This window comes from Scyliorhinus torazame, chromosome 7 (assembly GCF_047496885.1).
Source record: "Scyliorhinus torazame isolate Kashiwa2021f chromosome 7, sScyTor2.1, whole genome shotgun sequence".
In the NCBI taxonomy this organism is placed as follows: Eukaryota; Metazoa; Chordata; class Chondrichthyes; order Carcharhiniformes; family Scyliorhinidae; genus Scyliorhinus; species Scyliorhinus torazame.
Window position 1 is genome coordinate 57648959 of NC_092713.1, and position 22747 is coordinate 57671705.

A 22747-nucleotide genomic window follows, 5' to 3' on the forward strand; every position below is an offset into this window, starting at 1 on the left:
GCCGGGGGCAAGTTTTGGTGGGGTCTGGTGATCCTCCCATAGTGCATTGGGGCTTGGGGGGATCGTGAGGTGCTTCAGAGGCCTCGGAGATCAGGACATCATTTAAAAATGGCATCCTGATCTCTTGCTACACTGAGGAGTTCCGGCAAGCAGAGCTCCTCAATGTACAAAACAGGCTATGTGCGGCCTCGGCCGTGTGTTCCCGTTGAAGTTCCTTATCAAACACGAGTCGTGTTTTATAGACTTGTGTTTCTCAGTGTCGCGAGTGCTGGGAAACACGCGGCTAATTGCTCTCGCTATGGGACTTTTTTCCCATTTAGTTAAATCGAACCCTATGTGTTCCTGCCGGCAGAGACTCGCTCCTAGTCGCTGTTGGTACTAGGAGCGGCATCCAGATGCAATTCTCTCTCCTTTTCCATGCAAATTTATGCATGGAGGAGAGTTCGCGGGATTCTGTCCGACTCCGGTATTGGGCCGACATTTTGAGCTATCGGCCTAATATTGAGGTCTGGCAGCTGGCCCCCCTTCCCCCCACAACTCAAACCCTACCCTGCCCCGTCCGTTGGCAAGTAGGAGCATCCCCCCCCCCCCCACCAGCACGGAAATAATGTGTCACCAACCCCCGTAAAGCACGCACGCATGAGGGTGTCCCGACCCTCGCTCACTGATGCCTCCCATCGGAGACCCCCATCAGGGATCACTGCCTGAAAGCTGAAGAGCAGTCCAGGCAGTAGGGTGAAATATCATTGCATTTTCACTTACCCTTTCCCAACATCTGCTGACCCTTTCCCAACGTCTGATGCCTCAGATAAAAATGTTTAAAGCAGCAGCTGTTACAAGTGTCAGAGGCTTCCTCGAAAGTCAAGTACACTTGAAATGAAAATCGCTTATTGTCACAAGTAGGCTTCAAATGAAGTTACTGTGAAAAGCCCCGAGTCGCCACATTCCGGCGCCTGTTCGGGGAGGCTGGTACGGGAATTGAACCGTGCTGCTGGCCTGCCTTGGTCTGCTTGAAATCCCATGACAGATTTTAAAATGCAAATCTTTCATTCAATTTCACACAGCAATGCATTGCATTAGCCAGTGATTGGCAGTTTTATTACCTCAGCGACAGGTTCTTGGTGGATTGATGATCTATGTTTTCCTTCATGCTGGAATGCATTTCCGTTACCCTGCTTTGATGTTAACCACAATGTATATAAACACTCTTGTAATGAAGGGACTTGTTTGTACAGTATTCCTTTTCCAGCCCAGCCCTTGACACAGTCCAACAGTGGAAAAGTTGTTGGCCATGCTCATCTGAACTTATATAATTGAAACTGGCCACTATTTGGGTTTGGATCAAGATGTTTAGCTTGTCTTGGCACTAAAACAGGCAGAAAATGTAAACCATTCCATGAAGAAAGTCACGAACAATAAAATGCTAAAGTGGATTACATAAGGAGTTAAAGAAAAAAGCTGTTTTCATTCCCTAACCTGTAGCAGTTATTGTGGAACTTGTTGTAAGATGCCATGGTTATCAGGCCACCCCACGCACATCCAAGGGAGTAGAAAATTTGGGAAGCAGCATCACCCCAGACCTGGAATCGAATGCAAAACAGACAACTATTAACATTTTACAAAACATAACGGGCTCGGTACTTACTCGGCGGGGTCCTCTGTTTTGCCGGTAGTGCACTCATGGCCGCAGATTGCCCAGTGGCGTGTGGGTGCCCACAATGGGAAAACCCACTGGCTGGCTGCTGCGACGGAGAATCCCAATGCCGGTGGGGGGTGCGCCGTACTGGAAAACGGGTGCGGCGGGGACGGAGAATCCCGCCCAATATTTTAAAGATATTCATTTGCTTAACAATCTGTGAGAACTGTGATTCTGAGAAATTTTCCCTACAAGCTATTTTCTAGATGTGCTGCAGATATCCACACAGATGTTAGTTCATTATCCGGGTAGGATGTATCAATTTTTTCCACACAAGTTTTAAAAAAATACATTCCCTCCCATTTCTAATGTGTAAACCACCTGAGTGTATCTATTTACCTAGTGTGGCATTGCTATCCCAGCATTACAGCAAAGAAACTTTACCACCATCAGTTGGTGACAGTCTGTACCTGTCGCTTGGACTATGGTAGGAGTACCCCTGGTTGAATTATTTCCCAAAAAGGGGTGGAATCTTTGAACTTCAGCAGGACTGCAAATGGTGATAACAGATCAGCTCCAAGTTGTACACAGCTTCATATAGAACATAGAACAGTAGAGCACAGTACTGGCCCTTAGATCCTGGTAGTGTTTCATAGATTTCATAGAATTTACAGTGCAGACGGAGACCATTTGTCCTATTGGGTCTGCACCGGCCCTTGGAAAGAGCATCCTACTTATGCCCAAACCTCCCTTAGCCCCATAACCCAACCTAACCTTTCTGGACACTAAGGGCAATTTATCATGGCCAATCCACCTAACCTGCACATCTTTGGACTGTAGGAGGAAACCGGAGCAGCCGGAGGAAACCCACGCAGACACGGGGAGAACGTGCAGACTCCACGCAGTGACCCAAGCCGAGAATCGAACCCGAGGCTCTGGAGCTGTGAAGCAACAGTGTTAACCACTGTGTTACCGTGCTGCCCTCACTGTGCTACCGTAACAACCCACTACTTCCCAGCTTTTCCCCCTACTGAAGGTGGAAATACATCCATTATTTTGCCTAAACTCTGTTTAGCATCCTCCCTGATCTCAATAATCAGTCTGAGATTAGGTATAATTAAGGGAATCAAGGTCATAATACTTTCTTCTACCAAATGATTCGATGGTGTGTAGAATTTCCAACTACTGTTTGTTTTTATAATGGGATGCTGGACAACCCGCAAAGGTAGAGCTGGTTGTAATTGGTTCTTCACTTCTCTCTCCCTGTGAGGTAGCACCTGGTTTCTACTTGACCCTTTCATAGAAACTATGAAAATAGGAGTAGGAGACCATTCGGCCCTTTGAGCCTGCTCTGCCATTCATTAGGATCATGGCTGATCATCCAATTCAATAGCCTGATCCCGTCTTCCCCCCATGTCCTTTAATCCCCTTCGCCACAAGTGCTATATCTAACTGCTTCTTGAAAACATATGCTGCGGGATCCTCTGCTTCGCTGGCAGCGCATCCAAGCCCGCGGGTTTTCCGACGGCATGGGAAACTCCATTGGCTGCCTGTCTGAACAGAGGATCCCACCCACAATGCTTTGGACTGAACTACTTTCTCCAGTAGTGAATTCCACAGGCTCACCACTCTCTGGGTAAAGACATCTTTCCTCATCTCTGTCCTGAACCATCTACCCCACATCCCCCATGGTACACTGGGAATTTGTAACAAAGCCACATAACATAATCCAATTCCAGGGCCAGAACTTTCCGGCTGTTCATGCCGACGGGTTGCATGGGAAATCCCACCCCGATTCTCTTTTCGCACCTAGTGGTGCACCAAGATAGACTTTGACAATTTCCATAGACCGGAACAGGTCGCTAGTCTATGCCAGAGGCTTAGAGCTTGAGAGACGCCACTCCACATCAAGCGAGTCGCTCCCGCTCTTACCGCCAGCCATTGGCATTTTGGAAGGATTTGCAGGTTGACGCTCAACCTGTTTGGCTGTATTAAAAAGGCACCTGCCTTGACCATCGAGTCCTGGGGTGGGACTCGAACCCAGAGCTTCTGGATCAGAGGCAGGGACACTACCTACACTCGCCAAAGGAACACAGCATAATGCCACCACCTAATCTTCAGGAACACAGTACTTTTCTGCCTGGACTCTAGTCAAGCCACAATCGACACACCTTTGCATCTAAAATCTTGTCCCACTGAGGCGTGAGATAGTACTTGATGCCAGTGACAGCTCCATCCAGAGTAATTCCACGGATGAACAGAATTGTCAGCACCACATATGGGAAAGTTGCTGTGAAGTACACCACCTAGAAAAAGAACACATTCAATATTCACGTTGGGTCTGACAATACTAAACAATAAAAGGTTATTATTATTATTATTATTTGATTACCATTCCTTGACTAGCTGGTTTTATGCGAGCAATAATGGAATGAAGCAGAGCAGTTGAACAAAAACCGTACCAGGAAATTTAGGTTCAGCAAGGCCTTGCCCGGTTACAAAAAAATAAGTGGAATGAAACCCTGATTCGTGGAGGAGTGAAGTTGCTCCTGGTTTTTAAAATATAAAAAGGGACTCAAATTGGTTTTAAAGTAACATTTTTTTTTAAATGGACAAATTTATGGGTAAATTCTATGAGTGAGCTACTGTGCTTTGTAAAGCTTTGACGTAAAACATGAGAAACAGGAGTTGGAAGGAGTGGCCCCTTAAGAACATTGCTGATCTTCTCGTTTCACTCTGACATTCTGCATTATCCCCACATAATTCCTTTAATATCCAAAAATCTATTGATCTGTGACTTGAATGTACTCAATAACTGAGCATCAACAACTCTCTGCAGTAAAGAATTTTAAAGATCTACAACCTCTCGAATAAAATTAATTCTCCTAATCTAAGCCCTAAATGGCCATCCCTTTATTTTGCGACTCTGACCCTAGTTCTAGACTCGCCAGCCAAGGGAAACATTCGGCCAACATCTACATTATCAAACCTTTAAGAATTTTACATATTTCAATGAGGTCATCTCTTATTCTCCTAAACTCCAGGGTATGTAGGCCTAGGCAGGATTCTCCAAACCCGTTTGACCCGTCACTACTGCCAACAACAATGGAGAATTTTGTGCTCAACCAAAACACACCGGGACAGGAGAATTCCAGCCGCAGGCGAGGTCACCGAATTCTGGCCCTAGTCCACTCAATCTCTGCTCATAGGACAACCCCCTCACCCAGGAATCAATCTAGTGAACCGTTATTACATTCCCTCTAAAGACAGGTGTATCCTTTCTGAGGCAAGGAAACTAAAATTGAACATAGTGTGGTGTGGTGTACCAGGTGTGGTCTCATCAAAACCCGCTATGATTGTAGTAAGACTTCTTCATTCTTATAATCCAATCCCTTCATAATAGACTTATATACCACTTGCTCTACTCATTGCTTGGTGCACCCACAAGGCAATTTTCTGTGTGCGTACAAGGTCATCCAGTTTCCTCTGAATACCTGTGAAGTTCTGTGTTTTAATTTCAACATCAAACTCTCAGTAGAACCTTATTCCAAGTTCTACCTATGTCAACGATTCCTACGTCGACCATGACAACTGGGTCTTTGCCCTCTCATTTCATCTCCAGCTGTGAGGAGATATCCTTACCCTTGGCCCCTGGCATCTTCAGAACATACAGCCACCATGTGTCGCCCTGACTACCACTACCACATTATTTTTCACTCCCCCACCCCCACCCCACCTTGAATGGCCTCCTGTATCACAGTGTCATTTTGCTCATCCATCCTACAGACATTTCCCTCACTGGCATAAGCTGCAAGATCCCTCTACTTGTTGGGTATGGCCAAAGACTGATACACCTCCAGCACTGCACTTTGGGTCCCCACACCTTCTAAACTGGGAGAATTAATTTGCTAAATCTGCTCCAGAAGTGCTTGGCTTTTGCAAATCTGTTGGAACTGATGAACAGAGAACATTGCTCAACTACTTATTTTGTTCCTCAAATCTCTCACCATTGGTCAAGAGACCAACTTGCTAACTAGGAGGGATGTTGGGTTACTGAACCCTAAGTTTTGGAAGAGAGTGGCTACTGCTTAGCTGTGGAGAAGGCTCACAATACATTAACTTTTATTAATTAATCTTTACTCCCTTTTAAGATTAATTTGTTCTTGTCCTCATAGTTGCAGTTGACTTCCTTCCACTCTCTCTCTTTAGACAATGAGGTAAATTGGGTGACATTGAATTGGCTGTCCCATGATACACCCCACCCATTTTTCTTCTTCAAGGAACATCAGCTGGAGTGTACAATGTGCAGACAATCGTGGGTTGCCTATTTCATATCAGGACAGATAACTCAGATTGTGACGAATCACCTTGCCTCTATTCAGAACCTGTATCTAACCCAGCTCAGACTTAAGTTGGATCCTTTGAGGATCCACTGCTGAGATTCTGGTACCTCTCACTATAGGAACTAATTTGAGCATATAACGTTGAATTGATTGACAGTTGGCGTTTCTGGGTGTTTGAAGATGTGGACTGAGCATTTTAATCTCCTCATTTGAACTGAAGTTTCTGGGCCTACATTTCACAGAAAGATTTGGATATTCTCACAGCCCATATCTTGAACTGGCATTACCACAAGATATTTGGCAATGTGGGACATCTTTTGATTTGAATAAAAGTAGTCACTGGCTATTTTTTTTCTTTTTCTCAGTAACGTTCTTCTGATGTTGGGGGGCGAGATCCAATTTTGAGTGTGGTGAGAATATTGGTAGAAACCAGATCAATCCTAGTAATATATAAGAAATCAACTGATTGCATGTTAAATGCCAGAAAAGTTTGTTATATCTACCTATTGGTATTGTAGTTCAGGGGAGAAATGTTGCAGGGTTAAAATGGAGAAATGCTCTGTTTTCCTGGAAGCACTGCTGGGAAGAGGTGTCTGAACGGTTTGCTTTGTCCATCAGTACCCAGTAGTGAATTCTTTGGACTAGATTTAATCTGTCCCTTTGCAGCAGAATAAATGGTCGCCGGGCCCACTAAATTGCGTGTCAATCACCCAACCCCCTGCAATTAAACTGGAGGTGGGAATGGGCCCATGGAGGGAACTTGCATTCGCATGGGTTGTCAATTAGACTCATTATTGAGCTGTTTGAAATCAATTATCCCTGAGCATTTAGTGGTGGCTCAGGGTTTAAGTATGATTGGCACGGCTTTCCCGTGCCTCCTGAAGGCCACCAGGCAAACTCTGTCATGTTTGCCTGTGGCCTTCTGCAGGGGGTCTCCTTTTTCAAGGGAAATTAGTGCCTGATCGAGGCTCCCAGAATCGGGAAAGGGAGGTGGGTGCTGAAAGGCACCCCCTTGCCTCTTTGCCTCCAGTCCCACCTCACTCCCCCTCCCCGTGACCCATATCTTGCCCTCACTCACTTGAGTCCAGGTGTCGACGACAATCACTAACCCTGCAGCACTACTGGCAGCAGCCACTGCACCCGGTGGCACTGCCGACAATGGGGAGCTGCCAGCCTCTGATTGGCTGCCAGCTTTTGGCTGGCGCGATTTCAGCCCCCAGGGTCCTGAATCATGGGGTGGGCCCTTAACTGGCCAGCTTAAGAAACCAGACACGGATTTTCCACAGGTTCTCCAACAGGTGGGCGGAGCCAATGTTGGCAACATTAAATTCCACCTGTGATGAAGCCTCGAAACTTCATCCCTCGTAACGCAATAACAGGGGATTGTGGTCTGTAAGGGAGGCTGCTGTTGTAATTTGGGAAATCACTTGTAATCTGGAAAAACTAGTACTTCCCTCTGTAGTAGCCGCAATTACTCCAATTCTCAATCTTTACTCAGTTCCAGCCACCTTTGACCAGAGCTTCCATTCACATTGTTCCAATTGTGTATTTGTAAAAAAACAGCAGGACACTTACTTTTCCCGACGACTTGACCCCTTTAATGAGGCAGAGGAAGACCACAACCCAGGCCACAAATAGGCAGCCCAGCAATGGTAAGCGAACCTCCCCAAAGTTTCCAATCCCATCGGACAGCTTCAGCACGTAATAACTGTCAACAAATATGATCATAGTCAGTACATATTTCAAAACTGTCAAACTGTATTCACCTCCTCCAAATTCATGCTAGACCTTTCTATAACTTACCTTGGTTTCGATCTCTACAGAAAACTGGGATTTTTGGAAGAAAAACAAAGGAAGACAAATATCCTAATAGAAGGCAAATACCTGGGGTGGCACGGTGGCGCAGTGATTAGCACGGCTGCCTCACGGCACCGAGGTCCCGGGTTCGGTCCCGGCCCTGGGTAACTGTCCGTGTAGAGTTTGCATATTCTCCCCGTGCCTGCGTGGGTCTCACCCCCATAACCTCAAGATGTGCAGGGTAGGTGGATTGGCTACACGACGCTAAAAATTTGCCCCTTAATTGAAACCAAAAAGTATTGGGTACTCTAAATTACAAAAAAAGGAAGCGAATACTGATGGCTGGATTCTCCGTACCAGATGAAATACTGTAAAAATTCATGAGGACAGGAGGTGAATACATTTGTCAGCATCAAAGAAAACTACATTAAGGCCACAAAAGTATATTTTGTGGGCTGGATTCCTATTAAATAACAATGTGAGAGCCTAGCACCACTTAAAGCTATCTTGAAGTGGTAGCTTTTAAAGGGGAAGTGTATTGTGGCTGGACCAGTTACTGAAGATTATGGTTTGAGGTATTTTGGCCTGGGAAAAGAGTGAGAAATGATGTAGCCGGGGAAAGAGCAGGCTGTATCGTTTTAGACACTGCACTGTAGATCTTAGGAGAGTCGCCTGTGTAAACTTAGGTGGGGTGAGGAGGAAAGAGACCCTTCAGACACATAGTCAACACACGGATTCAAGTCTCAAAGACTTGGATCCAATACAAGCTCAATGATCTCACATGAGTGGTTAAGGTCAGTGAATACATCTTCAGATGCCATATCCCACTAACTGGCCTGGTGGTCTCAGCCACCGCTTATCCCCATCACTCACCCACCAAGAATCTCTATCCATTACTGTTAAGATACATTTTTCATATATTTCAGCTCACCCTCATATACTTAGCAATCAGAGAAGGCCTCACAGCCACATCTCATAGCTTGTGCATACTGCAAGCTATTCAGTCATGACTGGCACATCAGTCAAACAGACTGCGTGACATTCACTGACACACTTCCCTCTTTCTTGCAGGGCAACGTGCCGCAGGAAGGCAGCAGGAGCTAACTAGAGAGACTGGCGTGCCTGCATGGAGGAGGCAGTGCTTCCATTGCTGGAACACCCATTGCTGAGGCCATGGCCAACAGTGGGATAAAAACAATGAAGAGGACAGCATGTTCATACCTAATCTTCTTTCTCACATTCCACCTCCACCTCACCCCATTCTAATACATATGAAGTTGGTGTAAGCATGCATCGCTTAATTCCCCCCTTTCCCCACATCCCAATCTTACCCTGCTGTCTTTCTCCTATCAGATAGACAAGAGATGCAACTTAAGCAGGCAGCGAAGGAATTCCATTAAGAAAGTGATGATGAAGATATCGTGCCGCCACTTCATTTCGCATTTGCATCCACCAGCTCCAATACTGACATTGCACCTACCCAGAGGTTTTGGTGGAGGCAGGATCCGCAGATGGTGAAACAAGGGCACAAGTAGGCTGCAACCAATGTGGGGACATGCATGTTGAGGGAAAAGTCACAAAGGGGTTCTGCTGCAGAGAAGTCAGATGAGCACACTGATGGGGCAGCCTACAGAGAAATGCTGATAGTATATGCATAAAGAAATGCTTGGTGCATTAGGGAATGTGCAGGCAATCACATTTTGGTCAATGTTGGAGGATGAGCATGGCGGAGCCCAGCACCAATTTGGCAGAGAGCAGTACGCACAACTTGGGAGTTAATTCAGACAAGTGTGAAAGTGGTGACCAAAATCTCATTTGCACACTTGTGAAATCAACCATGATGCAATGTCTGGTGGCCACTTTTGCAAGTTCCTTTGCATCACAAGCAGCAGCCATGCTATGCCTGAATGCAGCACTGAAAGATCAGGGGCGTCATTCTCCGACCCCCCGCCGGGTCGGAGAATGGCCGTTGGCCGCCGTGAATCCCGCCCCCGCCCCCGCCGAAGTCTCCGAAGGGAGAAAAGTCGGCGGGGCGTTAATGGCGCCGCTGCCGCGGAGAATGTCACGGGTCTGCGCAAGGCAGCCGATTTTCGGCCTGCCGCTATTCTCCCTTCCGGATGGGCCGAAGTCCCGTCGACGTGATGACCGTTCACGTCGACGTCAATCAAACCTCCTTTTCATCGGCGTGACCCGGTGCTCCAGGCTCACGCCGACCAGCGAGGAGGTGAGTGACGGCCTGGGGGGTTGGCTCTGGGCAGGAAATGGCGTGGCCGCAGACTGATTGCCTGAGGAGAGGTGTGTCTCGGCTTGTGTGTGTGTGCGGCCGGGGGGGGGGGGGGGGGGGGTGGTTAGAGTAGGCTGGGCTCCGGGGGAGTGCCGGGAGGGGGTCCGTGCCGGGGTGGAGGTTGGGGGTTGGGGAGGGGGTCCGTGCCGGGGTGGAGGTTGGGGGTTGGGGAGGGGGTCCGTGCCGGGGTGGAGGTTGGGGGGGGTCCGTGCCGGGGTGGAGGTTGGGGAGGGGGTCCGTGCCGGGGTGGAGGTTGGGGAGGGGGTCCGTGCCGGGGTGGAGGTTGGGGGGGGGGGTCCGTGCCGGGGTGGAGGTTGGGGGGGGGGGGGGTCCGTGCCGGGGTGGAGGTTGGGGGTTGGGGAGGGGTTGGGTGCCGGGGTGGAGGTTGGGGGGGGGTCCGTGCTGGGGTGGAGGTTGGGGAGGGGGTCCGTGCCGGGGTGGAGGTTGGGGGTTGGGGAGGGGGTCCGTGCCGGGGTGGAGGTTGGGGGTTGGGGAGGGGGTCCGTGCCGGGGTGGAGGTTGGGGGTTGGGGAGGGGGTCCGTGCCGGGGTGGAGGTTGGGGGGGGGGTCCGTGCCGGGGTGGAGGGGGTCCGTGCCGGGGTGGAGGTTGGGGAGGGGGTCCGTGCCGGGGTGGAGGTTGGGGGTTGGGGAGGGGTTCCGTGCCGGGGTGGAGGTTGGGGGGGGGGGTCCGTGCTGGGGTGGAGGTTGGGGGTTGGGGAGGGGGTCCGTGCCGGGGTGGAGGTTGGGGGTTGGGGAGGGGGTCCGTGCCGGGGTGGAGGTTGGGGGGGGGGGGTCCGTGCTGGGGTGGAGGTTGGGGGTTGGGGAGGGGTTCCGTGCCGGGGTGGAGGTTGGGGGGGGGTCCGTGCTGGGGTGGAGGTTGGGGGTTGGGGAGGGGGTCCGTGCCGGGGTGGAGGTTGGGGGGGGGGGGGTCCGTGCCGGGGTGGAGGTTGGGGAGGGGGTCCGTGCCGGGGTGGAGGTTGGGGAGGGGGTCCGTGCCGGGGTGGAGGTTGGGGGTTGTGGAGGGGGTCCGTGCCGGGGTGGAGGTTGGGGGGGGGTCCGTGCCGGGGTGGAGGTTGGGGGTTGGGGAGGGGTTCCGTGCCGGGGTGGAGGTTGGGGGGGGGTCCGTGCTGGGGTGGAGGTTGGGGGTTGGGGAGGGGGTCCGTGCCGGGGTGGAGGTTGGGGGTTGGGGAGGGGGTCCGTGCCGGGGTGGGTGATGGGAGGGCAAATGAGTTGGTCCACCTGGCCAGGTGCCAGCCTCCAACAGTTGGACCCATGCGGTCCATGCCACCTGGCTGGGGGGAGGAGGGGATATGGGCAATGATGACATGTCGTCGTTCCCCTCCCCCCCACCAGGTCGTCATGTTTTCAGATCATCCAGCGATGTTGGCCGCCGTGGTGGCAGCCGCTCATGTCTATGTTGCCCTGGATGAGGAGGAGGAGGAGGAGGAGGAGGAGGAGGAGGAGCGTGCCAGAGAGGCGGCGCAGGCTGCCGCAGAGGGGCAGGCGGCAGCCGCCCAGGCTGGAGGGACACCTGACCGACAGGACGAGGAGGGGGAGGAGGACGTCGCGGCCCCACGGCAACGGAGGCACCCGAGGGCGCCCCGTGTGTACCGGCCCCGGCAGTCATACCAGGACCTCACGGACCGGGAATGCAGGAGGAGACTCCGGATGAGCCGGGAAACCGTGGCACACATCTGCCACCTGCTCGCACACCTGTCACCGCGTGGCACTGGCGGGGGACACCCTCTCCCCGTGTCCGTCAAGGTTACGGTGGCCCTGAACTTTTATGCAACGGGGTCATTCCAGGCACCGAGTGGGGACCTGTCCGGCATATCGCAGACATCGGTGCATCGGTGCATCCGGGCAGTGACAGATGCCCTTTATGCCATGGCGCACCGCTACATCCGCTTCCCCGTGGACCGGGCCAGCCAAGATGCCCGGGCCGTGGGCTTCTCTGCCATTGCCGGCTTCCCCATGGTCCAGGGCGCGATCGATGGGATGCACGTCGCCGTGCGGCCACCTGCAGATAACAGGGCCGTGTTCACTAATAGGAAGGGGGAAGGGGACCTATTCGATGAACGTACAGGTGGTCTGCGACCACCGCATGATGATCCTGCACGTCTGCGCCCGTTACCCAGGCAGTGTACACGACTCATTCGTGTTGTCGCGGTCATCCATCCCCGGCATGTACGAGGGACGCCATCCCCGGCTGAGGGGCTGGTTGCTGGGCGACAGGGGCTACCCATTGCGATCGTGGCTGATGACGCCTATACGGAGGCCACGCAATGAGGCGGAGAACCGCTACAATGATGCCCATGTAGCGACAAGGGGAGTGATCGAGAGGTGCTTTGGCGTGCTGAAGATGCGTTTCAGGTGCCTGGACCTCTCTGGGGGCGCCCTCCAGTATCGGTCAGATAGGGTCGGCCGCATCATTGTGGTGTGCTGCGTCCTGCACAACATAGCCCAGCAGAGGGGCGATGTGCCGCAGGCAGAGGAGGGCGGAGTGGAGGAGCAGCAGGAAGAGGCCCAGTCCTCCCCAGATGAGGGGGATGGGGGCAATGGTCAGGGCAGACGGGGTAGACACAGACGGGTGGCTGTCCACCGTTACCGGCTGGCCCAGCGGGCACGGGACAGACTGATAGACGCCCGCTTCACTGACTAGATGGGCGTGGGAATCGGGTAGTATGGCCACAGACCGCACACCATGACAACAGCCGACCACCCACACCCCCCACCCATCCATCCACCCAGCACCATCACCCCCCTCCCCAACCCCACACACCCCACCCGCATGCACACCACCCCCCCACTCCCAATTGCCGATCCACCGGCGGCACAACGGGCCGGGCTCACCCAGTTGCGGGTGGACGCGTGTCTATCGCAGGCCATGGAGAATGATGACAACCCGCCTCCGATGAGCTCCTGGCTCTACATCGTTGGACTATGTCTGACCCATGGCCACAGTACCACCATCCACCCGGACCATCCCTGCATGCGGCTGTGACACTGCAGCGCACGGTCCCGTCCTCTGCCCGGGGGATGTTGATGGCGGCCCAGGGGGAAGGGGGCAGACTCACCTGGGGCTGAGGTAAGACCACCCCTCACACACACACTTGCGCTCAACGTACATGACACCCCCGCACACTTTGGACAGAGCACAAAGGCAGCTTCGGTAGGTGTAACATTGACTTTAATAACCAAAGGAGTTCATGCACGTGCCCTAGCGCCTAAAACTCATCTGTGCCCTGCACCCGTGCCAACTTACTCAGTGTCTAATTGTTTGGCCTTACGGGCCCTTTGACTACGTCTACGTGGTTCCCCAGACGGTACAGCAGAACTGGAGGTGGACTCCTGTGATTCCTGCCCTCTGACACTGGATCCCTTTGGCGGCCGTTTCCTGGGGCGTCCTGGCCTAGATGGGCCAGGCTGCGGCCCGGGCGACTGGGATGGCGAGCTGCCAGCCTGTCCTGCCCGTTGCCCACCCGATGCACCTGGGACGGAAGGGGGGGAGTCCGAGGTGTCGCGGTGTACCGGGACCTCCCCTACAGAGGGAGCCGGGACGGACCACACCACCTCCTCCTCCCTCGGGGTGCCCGATGGCCCCCAGGCCTCTACATGGGTGGGGGATGCGAACGGACTGGCCATCCGACGCGCCCCCGACATCTGGCGCTGCCAGTCCTGGAGGCCCGTGCTGGTATCGACAGGGGTCTGCAGGTTTGCAGCCATGGAGCCCAGGGGGTTGTCGAACCCTGTCTGCGACAGTGCGACGCCAGCTCGCACATGGCCACTGGCGCCGATGCCCTCAGCGATGGCCTGCTGAGACTGGGCCATGGCCTGCAGAGACTGGGCCATGGCCTGCAGAGACTGGGCTATGGCCTGCTGAGACTGGGCCATGGCCTGCTGAGACTGGGCTATGGCGTTGAGCGCCTCTGCCATCTGGCGCTGGCACTGGCTCATGGCCTCCTGTGAGAGGGCAGCCATTTCCTGGGCCACAGACGCCGCCTGCACGGAAGGCCCCAGGCCTCGCAAACCGTTCCCCATGTCTGACACCGTCGCACCCATTGCCTCCACCGCGGACGCCACCCGTGCGGTGTCAGCCTGGGTGGCACGCATGACCGGGACCACTCCCAGCTCCTGGACGCGGGTGGACTCCTCCACCTGCGACCGCAGCCGCCGCAAGCCACCCGTCACCCTATTCGCTCGTCTCCGTGTCGGTGGTTGCATCGGATCTATGTGTGGGTGTGGTAACTGCAGGAACCCGGGATCCATCTGGGCGGCAGATGTTCGCTTGGCCTGGGCTGCCCTCCGACCGCCCGGTCCCTCTGCTGCTCCTACCTCCACCTGCTGTACCGGGACGGCTGTGTTGTGCGCACCAGTGAGTGTACCAGACGCCTCATCACTAAAGTGCCCAACCGTGGTGAGTGTTTCTGCGATGGTGGAGGGTGTTGGTGACAGCAGTGGCGTTGTGTCGTGCTCTTCGTCCCACTCTGAGTCCATGGCACTTTGGGGTGGGGGTTCGTCTCCACCCATCCACTCTGAGTCACTGTCCCGTCTTTCGTCTTCCCGGGTAGGGGTGTCCTGGGTAGTGCTGTCCCGGGTAGTGCTGTCCCGGGTAGTGCTGTCCCGGGTAGTGCTGTCCCGGGTAGGGGTGTCCTGGGTAGTGGTGTCCCGGGTAGGGGTGTCCTGGATAGTGGTGTCCTGGGTAGTGGTGTCCTGGCTCGGATGTGACGGGGGCCTGTGGCTGCCCCCCTCATCGCTGGGTGGTCGCTCCCGCACGTGACGGGGGTGTCGTCTCCCTGTTGCTCCAGGTCTCTCCGTCTCCCGTGGTCTCCGAGGGGCATCCTGCGGGCGTCGCATGCTGGAGGGTTCGGGTCTCTCCGTCTCCCGTGGTCTCCGAGGGGCATCCTGCGGGCGTCGCATGCTGGAGGGTTCGGGTCTCTCCGTCTCCCGTGGTCTCCGAGGGGCATCCTGCGGGCGTCGCATGCTGGAGGGTGCGGGTCTCTCCGTCTCCTGTGGTCTCCGAGGGGCATCCTGCGGGCGTCGCATGCTGGAGGGTCCGGGTCTCTCCGTCTCCCGTGGTCTCCGAGGGGCATCCTGCGGGCGTCGCATGCTGGAGGGTGCGGGTCTCTCCGTCTCCCGTGGTCTCGGAGGGGCATCCTGCGGGCGTCGCATGCTGGAGGGTGCGGGTCTCTCCGTCTCCCGTGGTCTCCGAGGGGCATCCTGCGGGCGGTCTGCATCTGCGGGGATGGGTGCCTGGACGTTTGGTCCTGCGATACACAATGAAGTATGCATGGTTAGACATCAGGCAGTGATCAGGTGATACGGGAGAGGGGGATATAGGGGAGGGGGAATATGGGGACGGGCTGTTGGTGGCTCACTTGCTCGTGGGGCCCCGACCTCTGCATCAGCAACCTCCCGGTCCTCAGGTCCGCCAGCCAGTTCCAGGGCCCTTTCCTCGTGTACGGTCAGTGGCCTCTCATCAGCGGGCCCTCCTCCAGTCCTCACATGCTCCCTATTGTTGTGTGCGCGCTTCTCCTGGGGGGGGGGGTGGTGGCAGGGGTAAAAGGCAACAGTGTTAGGCAGGTATATGAATGCACGCCATCGGTTGCGCGTGCATTGCAGAGGTTAAGGTTAGGGCTGGATTCACTTGGGGATATGGGGGATATGGGGAGGGGGGAATATGGGGGATATGGTGGAGGGGGGATATGGGGGAGGGGGGGATATGGGGAAAATGGGGGAGGGGGATATGGGGGATATGGGGAAGGGGGGATATGGGGGAGGGGGGATATGGGGGATATGGGGGAGGGGGGATATGGGGGAGGGGGGGATATGGGGAATATGGGGAGGGGGGATATGGGGATATGGGGGAGGGGGGGATATGGGGGAGGGGGGATATGGGGGATATGGGGGAGGGGGATATGGGGGAGGGGGGATATGGGGGAGGGGGGATATGGGGGATATGGGGGAGGGGCGAATATGGGGGATATGGGGGAGGGGGGATATGGGGGAGGGGGGGATATGGGGGAGGGGGGATATGGGGGATATGGGGGAGGGGGGATATGGGGGAGGGGGGATATGGGGAGGGGGATATGGGGGATATGGGGGAGGGGGGATATGGGGGAGGGGGGATATGGGGAGGGGGGATATGGGGAATATGGGGGGGATATGGGGGAGGGGGGATATGGGGGATATGGGGGAGGGGGGATATGGGGGAGGGGGGGATATGGGGAATATGGGGGAGGGGGGATATGGGGATATGGGGGAGGGGGGGATATGGGGGAGGGGGGATATGGGGGATATGGGGGAGGGGGGATATGGGGGAGGGGGGGGATATGGGGGATGGGGGGATATGGGGGAGGGGGGATATGGGGGATATGGGGGAGGGGGGAATATGGGGGATATGGGGGAGGGGGGGGATATGGGGGAGGGGGGATATGGGGGAGGGGGGATATGGGGGAGGGGGGGATATGGGGGAGGGGGATATGGGGGAGGGGGGATATGGGGGAGGGGGGATATGGGGGATATGGGGGAGGGGGGATATGGGGGAGGGGGGATATGGGGGGATATGGGGGATATGGGGGACGCTCACCCTGCCTGCTCTGACAAGGTCGTTCACCTTCTTGTGGCACTGGGTGCCTGTCCGTGGTGTTAGGGCCACAGCGGTGACGGCCTCTGCCACCTCCCTCCACAGACGCCGGCTGTGGCGTGGGGCAACTCTGCGGCCGTGCCCGGGATACAGGGCGTCCCTCCTCTGCTCCACCGCATCCAGGAGCGCCTCCACATCGCGTGACTCGAACCTCGGGGCTGAGCGACGGCCAGCCATCAAGTCGGGTGTTGCGGTCGGCTGTTCCGGTCGGGTGGGGGGGAGCTGCGCGGCCTTATGAGCCGTCACGCCGTGCAGCGCGTATGACGCTGCACGGCGTGAACCACTGCGCAAGCGCGGATCCCGTTACGTCGCTGCTAGCCCATTTCGGGCCGCAGACTATCGGCCCATTTTTATGACGTGACGCAAGTGGGATTTGCGCCGTTTTTTGCGCCGATCGGCGGAGTTTCCGCCGATAACGGAGAATTTTGCCCCAGGTTATTGTCAGGCAAGTTCAGCTTGTTGCTATGAAAGCTCAAACTGCTGCGATCAGGACATCACTGTGCACAAGGTCTTGCAGGCAGCGTGACACAGCAATCCAGCTATCTGTGCTCCCAACAGATTACCACAACTAGTTAGTCATTCCTGCTGCTGCCTGTCAGCTGAGATTGATGGTGTAGTCCGCAGCCTGGAGTTGCTTAAGCTTGTCCTCAAAGAACATCTGCAGCCTCTTCCACTGAAAGTCACCATCCTTTCACCAGCCCTTTTACAGTCACTGGGGCAGCGTTAGGAGCAATAGGCCAGGCAAAGGAACAGAGAGGACTGAAATGAATAGAATATACAAAGATGATGAATGTACATGGAGGGCATGTACTCAGGGAATGCACAAGGACGATTTAGTGATGTTTACATACAATATGGCATGATTTTGTTTACAAATTTGATTTCAAATATTATTTTGTGGCTGATTTAATGTTTGCATTGTGGCTAACTGAACGCCATGATGGTCAGTGACAGAGAGGGACATTGTGTGGCTGTTGGTGAATAGGTAATGCTGCAGGTATTGATGTTGCGTTCAGATGGGTTCTTCACAGGTAGCCTGATTAGAAAGGGGTTGTCTAACACTCCTCATCCCCCCTGCTTCTCCCTCCTAATTTTCTTCTCTTCTCCTTTTTGGCCTCCTCCAACTCAGATGCTTGCTGTATAGCTGGTGGCAAGAACCATCGCTCATGATGGCATGGTAGCACATCAAACAACAGAGCACAACAAGTTTAAACAGCCCCTCTGCTAAGTACTGCAGGGCTCCCCCTGAGCAGTCTGGGTCGTGAAAGCATGGTTTCAGAACGGCAACGTGAAATCTCAGCTGTGTCACCAGCCTTAGCCCTTGCCGCCCACTAGCCACTCTTTGGCATACAGACAGCTGGCACGGTGGACTGCTGCAGAATGACGGCATCATGACTCCTGCCAGGATACTGGGCTCTGACCTGCCACATTGCCCATTGTCACACAGCAGATGGACATTGACTGAGTGGGACACTTCCTGTTCCATTATGGGAAAGAGTTGACATCCAGAGCACACAAAGCGATGTGCATGCAGGCAATGGCACCTTGCGCCATGGCTGCAATCCTAGGAAAGCCACATGCTCACTCATCTTGCTTCTCTCTGGCGGGTTGGAATTAATTATCTCTCTTTGTTGTGGAGAGGCTCAGTGAGCTCCATTGTAATACAGTACAAAATATCTCCTATTCCTACTTAGAAGGACCTAAAGAGATAAAAGTTCACCAGATTACGGACAGGAGGGGGGTGGGGTTAATTTAAACAGCACTAACTTCTCCTCTCACCACACGTCCATAAGTAAAAAGGTGTTTTGATTTCTTTCCCTCTTTATGAGCAGTGGCATATTTTCCAACCCCTCGGTTTTGCTGCTATTTCTTTTAATAGCCCCTATGCATTCCTGAGATAGGATGAACTCAAAGGGTTAGTTTTTTTGCAGAGACTCAAAATACGAAGGGACAGTTGCAATGTCGCCTCTACATTCAAACTGTAACGGGAGGGTTCGAGAAAATAAAACATTTGCAGCGTAGAGGCCACAGAGCATAGAAATATTGTTTCAAATGGTTTACAGAGTCCCGAATCATAGTCCAAGGAGGTATTCCTTCACAGGGAATACCTCCTTCGTCATTGGCAAATAGGGTTAAGGAAAATCCCAAAGCTTTTTACACGTACATAAAAAGCAAGAGGGTACCAGGGAAAGGGTTGGCCCACTGAAGGATAGGCAAGGGAATCTATGTGTGGAGCCAGAGGAAATGGGCGAGGTACTAAATGAATACTTTGCATCAGTATTCACCAAAGAGAAGGAATTGGTAGATGTTGAGTCTGGAGAAGGGGGTGTAGATAGCCTGGGTCACATTGTGATCCAAAAAGACGAGGTGTTGGGTGTCTTAAAAAATATTAAGGTAGATAAGTCCCCAGGGCCTGATGGGATCTACCCCAGAATACTGAAGGAGGCTGGAGAGGAAATTGCTGAGGCCTTGACAGAAATCTTTGGATCCTCGCTGTCTTCAGGAGATGTCCCGGAGGACTGGAGAATAGCCAATGTTGTTCCTCTGTTTAAGAAGGGTAGCAAGGATAATCCCGGGAACTACAGGCCGGTGAGCCTTACTTCAGTGGTAGGGAAATTACTGGAGAGAATTCTTCGAGACAGGATCTACTCCCATTTGGAAGCAAATGGACGTATTAGTGAGAGGCAGCACGGTTTTGTGAAGGGGAGGTCGTGTCTCACTAACTTAATAGAGTTTTTCGAGGAGGTCACTAAGATGATTGATGCAGGTAGGGCAGTGGATGTTGTCTATATGGACTTCAGTAAGGCCTTTGACAAGGTCCCTCATGGTAGACTAGCACAAAAGGTGAAGTCACACGGGATCAGGGGTGAACTGGCAAGGTGGATACAGAACTGGCTAGGCCATAGAAGGCAGAGGGTAGCAATGGAGGGATGCTTTTCTAATTGGAGGGCTGTGACCAGTGGTGTTCCACAGGGATCAGTGCTGGGACCTTTGCTCTTTGTAGTATATATAAATGATTTGGAGGAAAATGTAACTGGTCTGATTAGTAAGTTTGCAGACGACACAAAGGTTGGTGGAATTGCGGATAGCGATGAGGACTGTCTGAGGATACAGCAGGATTTAGATTGTCTGGAGACTTGGGCGGAGAGATGGCAGATGGAGTTTAATCCGGACAAATGTGAGGTAATGCATTTTGGAAGGGCTAATGCAGGTAGGGAATATACAGTGAATGGTAGAACCCTCAAGAGTATTGAAAGTCAAAGAGATCTAGGAGTACAGGTCCACAGGTCATTGAAAGGGGCAACACAGGTGGAGAAGGTAGTCAAGAAGGCATACGGCATGCTTGCCTTCATTGGCCGGGGCATTGAGTATAAGAATTGGCAAGTCATGTTGCAGCTGTATAGAACCTTAGTTAGGCCACACTTGGAGTATAGTGTTCAATTCTGGTCGCCACACTACCAGAAGGATGTGGAGGCTTTAGAGAGGGTGCAGAAGAGATTTACCAGAATGTTGCCTGGTATGGAGGGCATAAGCTATGAGGAGCGATTGAATAAACTCGGTTTGTTCTCACTGGAACGAAGGAGGTTGAGGGGCGACCTGATAGAGGTATACAAAATTATGAGGGGCATAGACAGAGTGGATAGTCAGAGGCTTTTCCTCAGGGTAGAGGGGTCAATTACTAGGGGGCATAGGTTTAAGGTGAGAGGGGCAAGGTTTAGAGTAGATGTACGAGGCAAGTTTTTTTACGCAGAGGGTAGTGGGTGCCTGGAACTCGCTACCGGAGGAGGTAGTGGAAGCAGGGACGATAGGGACATTTAAGGGGCATCTTGACAAATATATGAACAGGATGGGAATAGAAGGATACGGACCCAGGAAGTGTAGAAGATTGTAGTTTAGTCGGGCAGTATGGTCGGCATGGGCTTGGAGGGCCGAAGGGCCTGTTCCTGTGCTGTACATTTCTTTGTTCTTTGTTTGTTCTTTGTTTGTTCTTTGTTAGGGGTCAGCGGCCTGAAAACCGATGCTGTGTGTTTCACTTTTCTGCTGGTGTTCACTTCACACAATAAGATAGGCACACGGAGATGAATCCGTCTTGTAGGCGATGGTACAGAATTTCCAGCAGAAGCTATGTAGATGGGGCCAACTGTTCAACCTGGGCAAAGCTGTTTTTCTGTGAGACTGCCAGTTAGATGGTAAACGGCAGTTCAGCAAAGCAATATTACTTGTTCCACAAGCCAGAGGCCCATGTCACATGACCTCCTACCTCTCCACCCCGCCTTTGACAAAGAAAATGTATCCATCGTCTAGTTTCCGAAGACTGTTAATTGCCTCAGCATTAGGAATCGAAAGGAAGGTTGCAGACAACCCATCTCCTTGTGGTCAGCATGGGTGATGAAATGCAGATGGGTTTTGAATAGCTCTCTTTGAGGTTGGGCTATGCAGTCCACAAGGGGGGCCATTAGTGGTTCCTCAGAGATAATGATACATGGGTTTCCCTAAAACTGCCAGGTGGCATTCAGGGGTCCATAGTTTCAACCATTTTAATGATCTTTCCTCAGTTTCTAAATTTTAGAATAGAAATGAACATATCCATATATTTTATAAAAATATATAGTGGAAGATCTTAGTCCCTCGCAACAACTATAGGTACTTTCACAATTACTGGTAATGTGATCCTTGCCCTGTTGTGAGATTGTAATTGCGGCTGCAACAGATGGTAGCTTTCTGTGAAGATGTCTTTAGTGAAGTACAAATGTCTCATGCACTGTTTCTCACTGGAGCAGAATTGCTCCCTGAACAGCCAAGGTAGATATGGCCTCCTGCCAAATGTCCTTCTCCCGCAGTTCATCCTCCCTCTTCCTGCTCTGTATTGCCTCTCTTCATTCTCCAAGTTAAGCTATATTCAAAGGAGAGTATTTCCTGGTGTACAACAATCTGGCAGCAATCAGTTTGTTCAGAAACTTGAAGGCAGCAAAAAAAAAATCCTTGAGCTCCTGCCACACCACTCCTGCTAGACGTTTGAAACAACTATGAAAAGCACCAAACACTCAGAATTGTAGGAGCAGACAGAACAAATAACAACTAACTTGCAAGCAGCTGATGATCTGTTAAAATTGTGCTTTAGGGGGAACTTTCTGCGGTTGAAAATGGGTTCAGCTGTGTGAAGTTAAGAGAGGTCACTGGGTGAAGTGTGGGACACTGCCTCTCTGTATACTTCTAGTGGGCGTTCACTGAATTAATGCTAATGACTATCAAAATGGTGCGAACCGCTGCATAAATATGTGCTTGCTTAAGGACACCATTTTGGAACTCAAGGGGCATTGGTAGCACTCAAATAAATAGACCAATTACTCCCTGGTTGATTTCAGACAAACAAAGAATGGAGATCAGTAAATAATCTCCAAAGCAAACTGCTGTTCAACCTTAATCTGACTGAATGATTTGATAGATTAATGGTAGGGAAATGTTTCAGCGGAACAACAGCTTCCCTTCATTCTTGTGGTGCACACAAAACCTCTTAAAAAGACACACTATTACTTCCTGCTGCTGAATAGCTGTTGACAGAAAGCAACTTATTTATAGCTGCAAATCAGTCGGGAAATTTTAATCTCTCATGCTTTCAGTTAGCATTGATTTAGAAACATTGTCCTGCTTTACTTATCAGTGACAGATTCCTTTACAATTCTTCTCTCCAGTTTAGAATGCACTAATTACTGTTGTTCATTGTCTCAAAGTCTCAAAGTAGCCTATTGAATATGCAAAAGGCATTTTCATTTCAGCTATTATTTCTAGGGTAATAATATGCACAGTTCTTGGCTACACAGCAGTAGTGAGGAAGCCTGTTTCACATACCTTTGACAGAATCGCTATTGGGGTCGCATACTGTTCAGCATGCATGCAGCACAACACAAGTTTGTGCCTGTGATTACCCCAGGCAGGCTGAGTACCCATCTTATTGCTGCCATCGAGGGTGCAGTATGCTCATCACAAAAGATGCCAGACTTGCTCGCAAAGCACATTTTGATCTCTATTGACAGAGATGTA

The 22747-nt window shown here is 52.4% G+C and overlaps 1 protein-coding gene across 6 annotated transcripts in view; it reads right to left on the reverse strand.

Annotated features, from left to right (window-relative positions):
- Positions 1 to 22747, reverse strand: part of slc6a9 (solute carrier family 6 member 9) — a 305594-nt gene that overhangs the window by 31127 nt on the left and 251720 nt on the right. For all 6 annotated transcript variants that reach the window (XM_072510757.1, XM_072510758.1, XM_072510761.1 and 3 more), the window contains 3 exons: positions 7555 to 7687; positions 3808 to 3942; positions 1477 to 1580 (listed from right to left, as the gene is read on the reverse strand). In XM_072510757.1, coding sequence (XP_072366858.1) covers positions 1477 to 1580; positions 3808 to 3942; positions 7555 to 7687 — 372 coding nt within the window. The remainder of the gene's footprint in view (positions 1 to 1476; positions 1581 to 3807; positions 3943 to 7554; positions 7688 to 22747) is intronic.